Source organism: Schistocerca serialis, chromosome 7 (genome assembly GCF_023864345.2).
Source record: "Schistocerca serialis cubense isolate TAMUIC-IGC-003099 chromosome 7, iqSchSeri2.2, whole genome shotgun sequence".
NCBI lineage: Eukaryota > Metazoa > Arthropoda > Insecta > Orthoptera > Acrididae > Schistocerca > Schistocerca serialis.
In genome coordinates, this window is record NC_064644.1 from 291,230,004 (window position 1) to 291,242,097 (window position 12,094).

Here is a 12,094-nt window from a genome sequence, read left to right on the forward strand (position 1 = left end):
GCATGGGCAGCTGTACCCGTACACGCCATCCAAACTCTGTTTGACTCAATGCCCAGGCATATCAAGGCCGTTATTACGGCCAGAGGTGGTTGTTCTGGGTACTGATTTCTGAGGATCTATGCACCCAAGTTGTGTGAAAATGTAATCACATATCAGTTCTAGTATAATATATTTGTCCAACGAATACCCGTTTATCATCTGAATTTCTTCTTGGTCTAGCAATTTTAATGGCCAGTACTGTAAATTTCTGTGCGATATGTCCTTCAATGAACTGATACGACAAACTTGGACACAGTGCTGGAAACGCCAACAATGTTCAGCATCAGTTGCGACTTTGTGTTGTTCTGGCTTAAATTTCTTTTGACGCATTGTGAACTTTGGCATTGTCCTATGGTTTCTGCTAACAACTTCGTGTTGACCAAGTATGATTCAGCGGTTAATGGAATATCTCTCTATATCTCTCTCTCTCTCTCTATATATATATATATATATATATCTCTCTCTCTCTCTCTCTCTCTCTCTCTCTCTCTCTCACACACACACACACACACACACACACACACACACACACACACACACACACACACACACACGCACGCACGCACGCGGAACACAATGATATTGGTTACGACTTAGCCAGGATCTGTAGTGAGTGTACGCCTTCTTTGCGTGTTGCAGAAGTAAGCAGAAACAACCAGCAACATGGACGCGATCAAGAAGAAGATGCAGGCGATGAAGCTCGAGAAGGACAACGCGCTCGATCGCGCCCTTCTCTGCGAGCAGCAGGCCAGGGATGCCAACCTGCGAGCCGAAAAGGTGAGTGTCGCGCAACTTCTCTCGGAATTTGTGCTAATAAGAAGTAAATCATGGTGTGGTTATTCCCTCGTGGTGGAAAGTTTAATGACCGTTTCCTTCAGATGCTTCAAATAGATAAGCTTCGACAAGAATGTGAGCAGGTAGTCCGTGGGAGGGTGCAGAAAGTGGAACTGAAACAATTATTTCTATGACATTATATTGTTAGATATCCTTAATATGGGATCAGGCAGCACAAGATACATGCAAGAAATTAACTAATAAGTATACAGGGTGAGGCATCTAAGACGGGGGATATCAAATATATAGAGGTGCCGTTTTTGCAAAGTTATAGCGGACAATATGGCGAATTTTTTGATGTTGGAAGTAATTTTTATCGTTTGTAGTCTCCGAATTACGATACCGACTTCGTTTTTTTCTCTGGTGGAACTATGCACTTTTTGCGTCATTTCAAAGAAATTACAAAGAGAACTTCAACGTCGTCACAGGTAAGGGCTTTCATCAAATAGTATAAAGGTAACAGGGTAGCGCCACAAACCGCTGTCCCGGCGTCAGAGTCGGTTCCACAACGTCTCCCTTATACCAAATGTAAGCAAGCCTGTAGCTCAGTTCGTGCATTTAGCACCACAACTGTCGTACAAAGTCCTCAAAATGTTGACACTAGGCATTGCCACACGCTATCAACTGATTCTCCACGTTGAAGTCCGCAGCTCGTGGTCGTGCGGTAGCGTTCTCGCTTCCCGCGCCCGGGTTCCCGGGTTCGATTCCCGGCGGGGTAAGCCGGCCGGTGTGGCCGAGCGGTTCTAGGCGCTTCAGTCTGGAACCGCGCGACTGCTACGGTCGCAGGTTCGAATCCTGCCTCGGGCATGGATGTGTGTGATGTCCTTAGGTTAGTTAGGTTTAAGTAGTTCTAAGTTCTAGGGGACTGATAACCTCAGATGTTAAGTCCCATAGCGCTCAGAGCCATTTGCACCATCCACGTTGAATTTAATCTGGAGTTACCACCACCATAGGTCCTTGTTGTAAGGCATTTTTCCTAAGACCTCTTGTTTTCCCCACAGGTAAAAGTACAGAAAACATTAAGTTTGGTGAGCGTGCAGGCCATTTTGCGTTTCTAAACGATCGTTACAATGCACTGCAAATGTTCTCGTAAGAAGGTCTGTCATTACATGTGCGCAATAGAAGGGACATAAATCATGTTGGTACCAGAGTAACTGCTTTATGTCCAGTGAGATGTCTTTCAATAACTGCGACAGCAGCATATCTTAGGTGGGAACTAGAGATACTAGTGTCTTTAGATTCTCATCAATAAAGCAGGGACCAACGATGCAGGTCTTGGAAAAACATGCACCAAACGTTGATAGACAAGTAACATTGTTTTTATCGTCTTCTTTAAGTTACCGTGGATTTTCAACTGACATTTAGTGCGTATTGACTTGCCCATGGTTTGGAAACGATTATCCTTCCTTAAACAAAATTTTGCATAGATGTACCGCATCACTTTGCACTTTACGTAAAAAATATTCAGAGAATTATAACCAAATTTGTAAGTCATTGCCATGAAGCTGTAGGTGCAGCGAAATGTGAAGAGGATGAAATGCGATGGAACACAGTGCTCGCAGAACATTCATTTGGTTGATGCCTCTCTCGTACTTCAGGGGTGCCTCTTAGTGAAATCTGCATTGTGTGTTACTGCTGCTGAAGTGTGTAATTTCTTTCGTCAGTTGCTCTTTTTTCCTTGGCGTATTTTAACTCAACACTTTCTGTTCCGAGAACTTTTTTACATAACGTTTGCGAAGACAGATGGTGAGTTCTAGGCACTATCTGGAGACACTTCAGCATACAACGGCACCGCTGGCGACATTCGCCACAAATGTAGAAGATGAAATGGAAACTTCTAGAAAAATCTTCTGAAGGGAATATGAGCTTCAGTGGTTGGCTGGCAGATCCCTGACCCATATGGGGAAAGACTGTAACGGTCGCTGGGATTCGTCGTCCGAGCACAAACGTAGACACTGCGTGTGCAAGAGGGAGCGGAGGTATAGCGTGGAGACACACTTCCTTCCAAGATCGACTTAGACTTCGCTGGCGACGGCCACAGTGGAGAATCTAAGGGTTATATTTTGAGAAGTGTCGATTTCGCCACAAGCAGCACATGATGTCGTTCCTTTGTGAACTGTTATTTCCACGCGGATAACATTTCTTCAGCCCTCTCCGGTGTCTGACACACAGTGAAGTGCTTTTTCACAGAAGAATACTTAAGTTGAATTTCTGTTCCTGGCTAGTGAGCAAACAGTAATCTTGACTTGGATTCTGTCTTGTACTGAGGTAATTTCAGCCCTAGGAGTTTGCGGACGGCGTTTTGCATCCACTGTGTATGCAGAGAATTACATGTATGCCAAGTACTTTACCTGCGTAGTGGCCAACTCCCAACGAGCAGATCATTGGTGCAGTGTAACTGCTGTCTATACTTAAATATCTGGTAGGTGCACGTTGGTTTGGTAGATAGGAAGAAACACAGTTACTATGTTGAGTTCCATTTTCTTATCCACTGACCTTATCTTCCGTTGCTCACCGCTAATTAGTATCAGCCCGCTTTGTGTCATCTAATAAAAGGCGGTGTAATCAAAATAAAGTCAAACATGTGTTCTGCCAATCTCGAAACTTCGTTTAGGTTAGAATCTGACATCGTGTACTTCATATTTATACACTTTTTTGCACGCTACGTGTTTTTAGACGGTAAATTAGACACAGTATCTATTTATAATACAATCTAGTAGCGTCCTGATAGGAATAATTGTTTGATTTGCTAAACTTAAATACAAACCACAACACGATACTTCACTGTGTGAAAATCCCTAGGTATAGGTTGTTAATAGCAGCGTCATTTTTATCATTTGTAGGCGTGAAAATTGCACTGCGGAGACAACCACACATACACACGCTTTACGTTACAATCACCATGGGGGTTTACAATGGAATTTTCATAAACGCAAGCGATACTTACATCTGGTTTATATTACTGTCATTCATGTACACAAGTTTGCTTCCTCTCTTTTGCCTTAGCAAAATGCTATGATCATAAAAGTTACTCTTGCAGCTACAGGTACCTGTGCTAAATACATAAAAACTGTCTCCTTGGCGCCACAGTTCAGCCAAATGTGTGAACTCTGAAAACAGATTACATCTGACAAACAGTTTGAACAATAAACATATTTCACAAAATGAAGTACCATACGCCGTTTAGCCCCTCATGAACCATGGACCTTGCCGTTGGTGGAGAGGCTTGCACCATAGATGAAACCGTAACGGATAGGTCTGTTGAGATGCCAGAAAAACTTGTGGTTCCTGAAGAAGGGCAGCACCCTTTTCAGTAGTATCACAGGCAACAGTCTGATTGGAACTTCCCTGACAGATTGAAACTGTGTGCCGGACCGAGACTAAAACTCGGTACTGGGGAATTAAAGCTGTGAAGACGGGGTGTGAGTCGTGCTTGAGTAGCTCAGATGGAGCCGGCACGGTAGCTCAGCGTGCTCGGTCAGAGAGCCGGTTGGCCTCTGTAATAAAAAAAAACTGAGTGGAAGGATCAACAAACGAACTTGAACGGATGTCATTGTGAGGTCCGCAACGACCAGACACAGCGATCAACAACGAACAAAATGCAAAAAAAAATTTTAAAAATGGTAGAGCACTTGCCCGCGTAAGGCAAAGGTTCCGAGTTCGAGTCTCGGTCCGGCACACAGTTTTAATCTGCCACGAAAGTTTCATATCAGCGCACACTCCGCTGCAGAGTCAAAAATCTCATTCTGAAAACTGTCTGGATGATTGACTGATCTGGCCTCGTGACATCAACCAAAACGGCCTTCTTGTGCTGGTATTGCGAACGGCCGAAAGCAAGGGGAAACTACAGCCGTAATTTTTCCCTAGGGCGTGCAACTCTACTGTATGTCTCAATGATGATGGCATCCTCCTGGGTAAAATATACCGGAGGTAAAACGGTCCCCATTCGGACCTCCGAGCGAGGACTAATCAGGAGGATGTCGTTATCACCAGAAACAAAACTGCCGTTCTACAGATTGGAGAGTGGAAAGTCGGATCTCTCAATCGGGCAGGTAGGTTAGAAAATTTAAAAAGGGGAGTGCGTAGTTTAAAGTTCGATATATAGGAGTTAGTGAAGTTAGGTTGCAGCAAGAACAGCCTTTTGGTCAGGTGAATACAGGGTTATAAATACAAAACCAAACATAAGTAATGCAGGAGTAGGTTTGATAATAAGAAAACAGGAACACAGGTAAGCTACTATGAACAGCATAGTGAACCCATTATTGTAGCCAAGATATGCATGAAGCACATACCCATCACAATAGTAAAAGTTTATATGCCAACTAGCACGCAGATGAAGAGACTGAAGTGATGAGATTAAAGAAGCTATTCGGATAGTTTAAAAGAACACGAAAATTTAGTAGTCATGAGGGACTGGAATTCGATAGTAGGCAAAGGAAGAGAAGGAAAAGTAATAGGCGAATACGGACTGAGGGAACGGAATGAAAGAGGAAGCAACCTAATAGAATTTTGCATAAATTTAATCATTGCCAACACTAGGTGTAAGAATCATGAAACGAGTTTGTATACCAGGAAGAGACATGGAGACACTGGAAGGATTCGGATTGGTTATATAATTGTAAAACAGAGATTTAGGAACCAGATTTTAAATTGTAAAACATTTCATGGTCACATGCGGGCTCAGACCACAATTTATTGTTTATGAACTATAGGTTAAAATTGAAGAAACTTCAAAAAGGTAGGAATTTAAGGAGATGGGACCTGGATAAAGTGAAAGAACTAGAGGTTTGTAGAATGTTTCAGAGAGATAAAGTAGGTAAAAAGATGAGGACTAGCATAGGTCCGTGAGTAACCCAAGGGATATTAAATTTAACTGATAAAAGGAGAAAATATAAAAATGTAGTAAATGGAGCAGGTGAAAGCGAATACAAACGTCTCAAACAAGACAGACGAGAAGTGCAAAACGGCTAAGCAGGAATGGCCAGAGGACAAATGTAAGAATTTAAAATCACATATCACGAGGGGAGAGGTAGATAACGCCTATAGGAAAATGAGAGAGACCTTTGAAGAAAAGAGAACCATCTGTATGAATGTCAAGACCTCAGATGGAAAACCAAAGCAAAGAAGGGAAAGTAGAAAGGTGGAAGGAGTATATAGAGGGTCCATACAAGGGCGATGTACTTGAGGACAATATTATGGAAATGGAAGAGGACGTAGATGAAGACGAGCTGGGAGATAAGACACTGCGTGAAGAATTTGACAGAGCACTGAAAGACCTAAGTTGAAACAAGGCCCTGGGAGCAGACAACATTCCTTCAGAACTACTGATAGCCTTGGGAGAGCCAGCCCTGACATAACTCTACCATCTGGTGAGAAATACCCTCAGACTTAAAGAACAGTTCCAATCCCAAAGGAAGCAGGTGTTGACAGATGTGAAAATTACCGAACTATGAGTTTAATAAGTCACGGCTAAAAATACTAACACGAATTCTTTATCAGACGAATGAAAAAACTGGTAGAATCCGACCTTGGCGAAAATGAGTTCTGGTTCCGTAGAAATGATGGAACACGTGAGACAATACTGACCTTAAGACTTATCTTAGAAGATAAAAGGAAAGGCAAACCTATGTTTCTAGCGTTTGTAGATTTAGAGATAGCTTTTGACAATGTTGACTGGAATACTGTTTTTCAAATTCTGAAGGTGGCAGGGGTCAAAAACAGGGAGCAAAAGGTTATTTACAACTTGTACAGAAACGAGATGGCAGCTATAAGAGTGAAAGAGAAGCAGTGGTTGAGAAAGGAGTGACGCAGGGTTGTCGCCTATTCCCGACATTATTCAATCTGTACACTGAGCAAGCAGTAAAGGAAACAAAAGAAAACTTTGGAGTAGGGATTGAAGTCCAGGAAGAAGAAATAAAAACTTTGAGGGTTACCGATGACATAATTCTATCAGAGACAGCAAAGGACTTGGAGCAGCAGTTGAATGGGATGGACAGTGTCCTGAAGGGAGGATATAAGATGAACATCAACAAAAGCAGGGATGCTGAAAGAATTAGATCAGGAACTGACACTTAAAGTAGTTGATGAGTTTTGCTACTTGGGCAGCGAAATAACTGATGATGGCAGAAGTAGAGAGGATACAAAACGTTGACCGGCAATGGCAAGAAAAGCGTTTCTGAAGAAGAAAAATTGAACATATAGATTTGTCAGGAAATCTTTTTTGAAAGTATTTGTATGGAGTGTAGCTTTTTATGGAAGTGAAACAAGAACGATAAACTGTATAAAGATAGAGAATAAAAGCTTTTTAAACGTGGTGTTACATGCTACAGAAGAATGCAGAAGATTAGAGGGATAGATCACGTAACGAAGGGGGAAGTACTGAATATAGAACTGGGGAGAAAAGAAATCTGTGGCACAATCTCAGTAGAAGGTATCGGTTGGTACGACATTCTGAGACATAAAGGATCACCAATTTGGTACTGGAGGGCAGTCTGGAGGAGGGGGGGGGGGTGGTTAAAAGTCGTAGAGAGAGACCAGGAAATGAAGCAGATTCAGGAGGCTGTAGACTGCAGTAGTTACTTGGAGATAGAGGCTACCACAGGATAGAATAGCATGTAGAGTTGCTTCAAACCAGTCTTCAGACTGAAGATTACAACAAACATTAATTACGTTTAGACCAGTAAGTTGCTTGCAGAAGACTGGCACGTTTAACTTTAGTAACCTGCTCCCTCAAAGCAGTCTGAGCGAGACGAGACCAGTGTGTCGTCAAACTTCTTTATAATCAGTACATGTATCGTGATATACCAGTATTGTCACCATAGGCTGGAATTGTGACACTATATGGCGTCCCGGTGAAAACTTGCAATCACACGGAAAAATCTAGCTGAAACGGCGGCTTCCTGGAGGCGGTAACTAGAGTCGCTACGCAGCAGACATGGTCCTACGCCACAGGCGACCATATCCGATGAATCGTCACGATTACTTATATTGTCCCTGGTCAAGACTAACCTTTTCTCACGCTCATCAACTCGGAGACACAAGAAGTTATAGACTCTAAGCATGTTTCTCTCTGCTGTAGGCCGAGGAAGAAGCCCGTGCCCTGCAGAAGAAGATCCAGACCATTGAGAACGACTTGGACCAGACACAGGAGCAGCTCGGTCAGGTGATGGCCAAACTTGAGGAGAAGGAGAAGGCTCTGCAGAACGTGAGTACCATCACCGCTTCTCTCCCCAACCTCACGCATACGACTACAGCACATTGCAGCAGGAGCGGCACTTCTGCCGCCCAAGTATTAACCTACATCTTCAACCATACCTCACACGCACGGTTCCAAAAAAGCTACGACTAAGACAGGCGTAGTAATTATATTAGAATTAATAGTATTCCAGAAAATATGTTGCATATCAGTGTCCCTTGGTACATGTATGCTGTCTCCTATTCAGTGGTAAAGCAATGTAGCCTCTATCTACCATGTAGACATTTATCTGGACACATCGCCATAATTCCACTGTTTTCTACTGACACTCCGTAGTTCCGTGGTAAAGTCGGGAGGAGTGGACTTACTGTTGACTTTTTGAGGGGTTATGAATTCTGTAAATTTTACCCAGCAGTTCTAGGTTTTGACTGACGATCAGCACTGTTGTACACTGAGGTAGCAAATCATGGGATATCTCCTAATATAGTGTCGTTAGCCCGGTGTAGTGCAGCAACTCGACGTACCAAAGACTCCACAAGTCGTTTGGAAGTCCCCTGGTGAAATACTGAGCCATTCTGACACTACAGCTGTCAATAATTGCGAAAGTGTTGGCGGTGCTTAATTTTGTGTACGAATTGACCTCTCGATTGTCCCATAAATAATAAATAGGAGTCATGTCGGGCGATCTGGGTGGCCAATCATCTGCTTAAATTGTTCAGAATGTTCTCCAAACCAATAGCGAACAATTGTGGCCTAGTGACATGGCGCAATGTCATGGGAACATGAAGTACATAAATGGCTGCAAATGGTCTCCAAGTAGCCGAACAAAATCATTTGCGGTCAATGATCGGTTCAGTTGGACCAGAAGACCCACACCATCCCATGTAAACACACCATTGTGGAGCCACCACCGTCTTGCACAGTACCTTGTTGACAACTTGGGAACATGGCTTCATGGGGGCTTCGAGGCACTCGAACACTTCCATCGACTTTCACCAACTGAAATCTGGACTCGCCTGACCAGGCCACAATTTTCCAGTCGTCTAGGGCCCAGCACAGACGCTGCTATCAGCAAAGGCACTCGCGTCGGTCGTCTGCTGCCGTAGTCCATTAACGTCAAATTTCGCCGCACTGTTGGAACGGCTACGTCCGTCGTACGTCCCACACTGATTTCTGCGGGTATTTCACGTAGTGTTGTCTGTTAGCTCTGACAACTCTACGCGAACGACGCTGCCCTCTGTTGTTAAGTGAAGGCCATGGTGAGAGGTAATGCCCGAAATCTGCTATTCTCGACACACTCTTGACAATGTAGATCTCGGAATATTGAATTCTCTAACGATTTTCGAAATGGAATGTTCCATACTTCTATTCAGAGTTCAAATTCTGTTAATTCAAGTCGTGCGTCCATAAGCATGTCTGAAACCTTTTCACGCGAATCGCCTTAGTACAAATGACAGCTTCAGCAATGTACTTCCCTTTTATACTCTGTGTAGGCGATGCTAGCATCATATGTGTAGGTGCATATCGCTATTCCATGGCTTTGGTCACCTCAGTGTAAATGGGTTCATGTAGGCTGTAAGAGCAAGAGACTGTGACTAAAATTCAGCCCTTCCTCTCAGCAAGTAAAGCCATTAGGCGTCACGAAATAGTAAATGCTCTGCTGTCGAAGTTACGAAATAATACCAACAAAAGGATGTTTCTTTCCTAATAGAGAAATCTTCTGCATTTGAAGGTTCTGTAATACTTCATTGGAGATACATGCGAGTAAGAGATGGAGCTAACCAATGACCTTTCGTTATAATGTGCCGCCAACCCAGAGGGTACTTGCGAACAAATGTCATACCCGCATCAGGGAGTTTGTGTGTTAGTGCACTGTCATCGCAATATTGCATGTCGCTTCTCTGTCTGAACACTTGGCTGCTGTTTCTTCTTGGTGGTGGCCAGCATGCTGACTAATCCTGGTGGAGGCGCCTGTGGTGACGGGAATATTTCGATGTACACAGTTGCAAAACTACTTCTGCATGACGTGACAGTCGTTGGGAAGGACCCGTCATGCACAAGTAGCTTCGCGGCTGTCTGCACATATCCACAGGAGACGAGCCCCGGAGCTCTGTCCGCGGGACCAGCACTGGAAGACAAGCAGCATCTCAACGTGGGGAGGTGCATTCCATTGCACTGCAACATGGAGAGGATTAACAGCTTCCGTCATCGTGTGGACGAGGTTCAGCATCGTTCCAATTTGTTTCGTGTCTTTATATTCTGGAAGGTGAAAACTAAGGCTGTTGGTACCGTACCCCAAATGTATTGAACAATGCTCTCTCTTCGTGGTATATTTTCTCTAAATAAAGATGCACATAATGGATTAGGAGGCAGTGATAACTAGGTGGACCACCATCTCTACCTGGAATTGTTAAATTTGCTCTAGTGCATGATAAACCACTGTTGAAGTTTTAAAACACAATGCCGCAATTCGTCTGTGCGTTTATCGTCATCTTCACTATAGCGGTTTCAGCTTTTGAGCGATTATCACTTGCATCTGAGAAACTGAAAACAGTAACAAGCATAAATGACGAAGTACGACATAACTTCATGAAATAAATTATTCTCAATCTTGAAACAGCATGCATACATGCAATGAAATTTTAAGATCAGGGACGCATGTGTATCTCACTTTCATGAACTATCTTCTACAGGTATGCCGCGTCTTTCTCCTAGGAGTCGTCAGGCGCATTTTCTCTGGTAATTTAGCGGATACTTGCAATTTCGTTTTTGCGATATACACCCAGTCAGCCCACACAAATACTGCTCATAGTCTCTCATGTGACTCCCGGGATCAACGGAAAGTGTTGGTTTGTTTCCCTTTAGAAACGAAATTATTTTTAAAGCGGTGTTTAAGTTCCCCATTCAATAGAGTGGTCCAAAATAAGTATATTGCGATAGTCATTCCATCGATGTGTACCAACACGGTTACTAAAACAGGAAGAATAAACAATAATCGAGAAGACTAGAGTACCGCCATGCAGCAACAGTACCACTCAGTCGCTGGTGTACTGGTTGCTCTGTTTTGTCGCTGTTAATACACATCGATAAAACGAATATCGCACTAGATTAATCTGGAACTACTGTATCGCAATAAGTACGTAAAACTGCGCTTTAATAATAATTTTGTTTGTAATGGGAAACGAACAGACGTTTGCCTTTGGCACCGGGCGTCGGACGAAGGATATGGTGAGTAACGAGCTGTGTCTGACGAGTCTTAAGAGGGAGACCCTGTACATTGAGCTCCAGATCTAATAAACTACCTGTTCCCCATCCTTAATGCGGCGCTAGCGAAGGATAGCTACCTACACAAGTCAAACACGAAGCGTTTTGTCTCTGTTTTGAGTAACGGTGTCTGTGCAGTCACGGGGAATCACACTCAGTATATGTTCATATTCTGCGCATACCGCGGCAATATGTTTGCAAATACTAATACAGCGCAAAATCGTTAAAGTGAATCTGCCATAAGCAATGTTAAATGTAACACCTGTTTAGTACTTGTTCTTATATTTCGAAATGAGGCGTCTGGTTCATATATACAGTTATGAACTGTAATATTTTGGTGACATGTCTGTAATACACTGATATCGTAGTAACGGTCCATGCAGTCGTGTTTGTCACATGTGATCAAATTATACCGCACGTTTCACCATTTGTGACTTTGTTTCAGATGTCCCACTTGCACTTGATAATGATTCGTAAGTCGAAATCTCGATATTAGTAACAATATCGAAGTTAAATGGGGACTGTGCTGTTATTTAAAAACTTATGAGGTCTCGAATAAAGGAAAGACAAACTGTTCCTAATTTTTTCTACTTACTACTTGCCTTTACGCAGTTTAATTGTTGAGTCCATTTGAGGCTGTATTTCTAAAATCAATTGGGAGAGCGCTGGGTGGTAAAAAAAAAAAAAAAAAAACAACTTGGCGCAATTTCGTTTTTCATTTGCATTGGGAACTATGACACTGCTTCGTCTACATCTACACAG

At 43.0% G+C, this 12,094-nt stretch overlaps 1 protein-coding gene across 6 annotated transcripts in view; it reads left to right on the forward strand.

The window, feature by feature from the left end:
- LOC126412332 (tropomyosin) overlaps nt 1–12,094 on the forward strand; it is a 164,722-nt gene that overhangs the window by 70,047 nt on the left and 82,581 nt on the right. For all 6 annotated transcript variants that reach the window (XM_050081869.1, XM_050081866.1, XM_050081867.1 and 3 more), the window contains exons 2-3: nt 679–816; nt 7,952–8,077. In XM_050081869.1, the coding sequence (XP_049937826.1) occupies nt 703–816; nt 7,952–8,077 (240 nt within the window). In that variant the 5' untranslated portion in view covers nt 679–702. The remainder of the gene's footprint in view (nt 1–678; nt 817–7,951; nt 8,078–12,094) is intronic.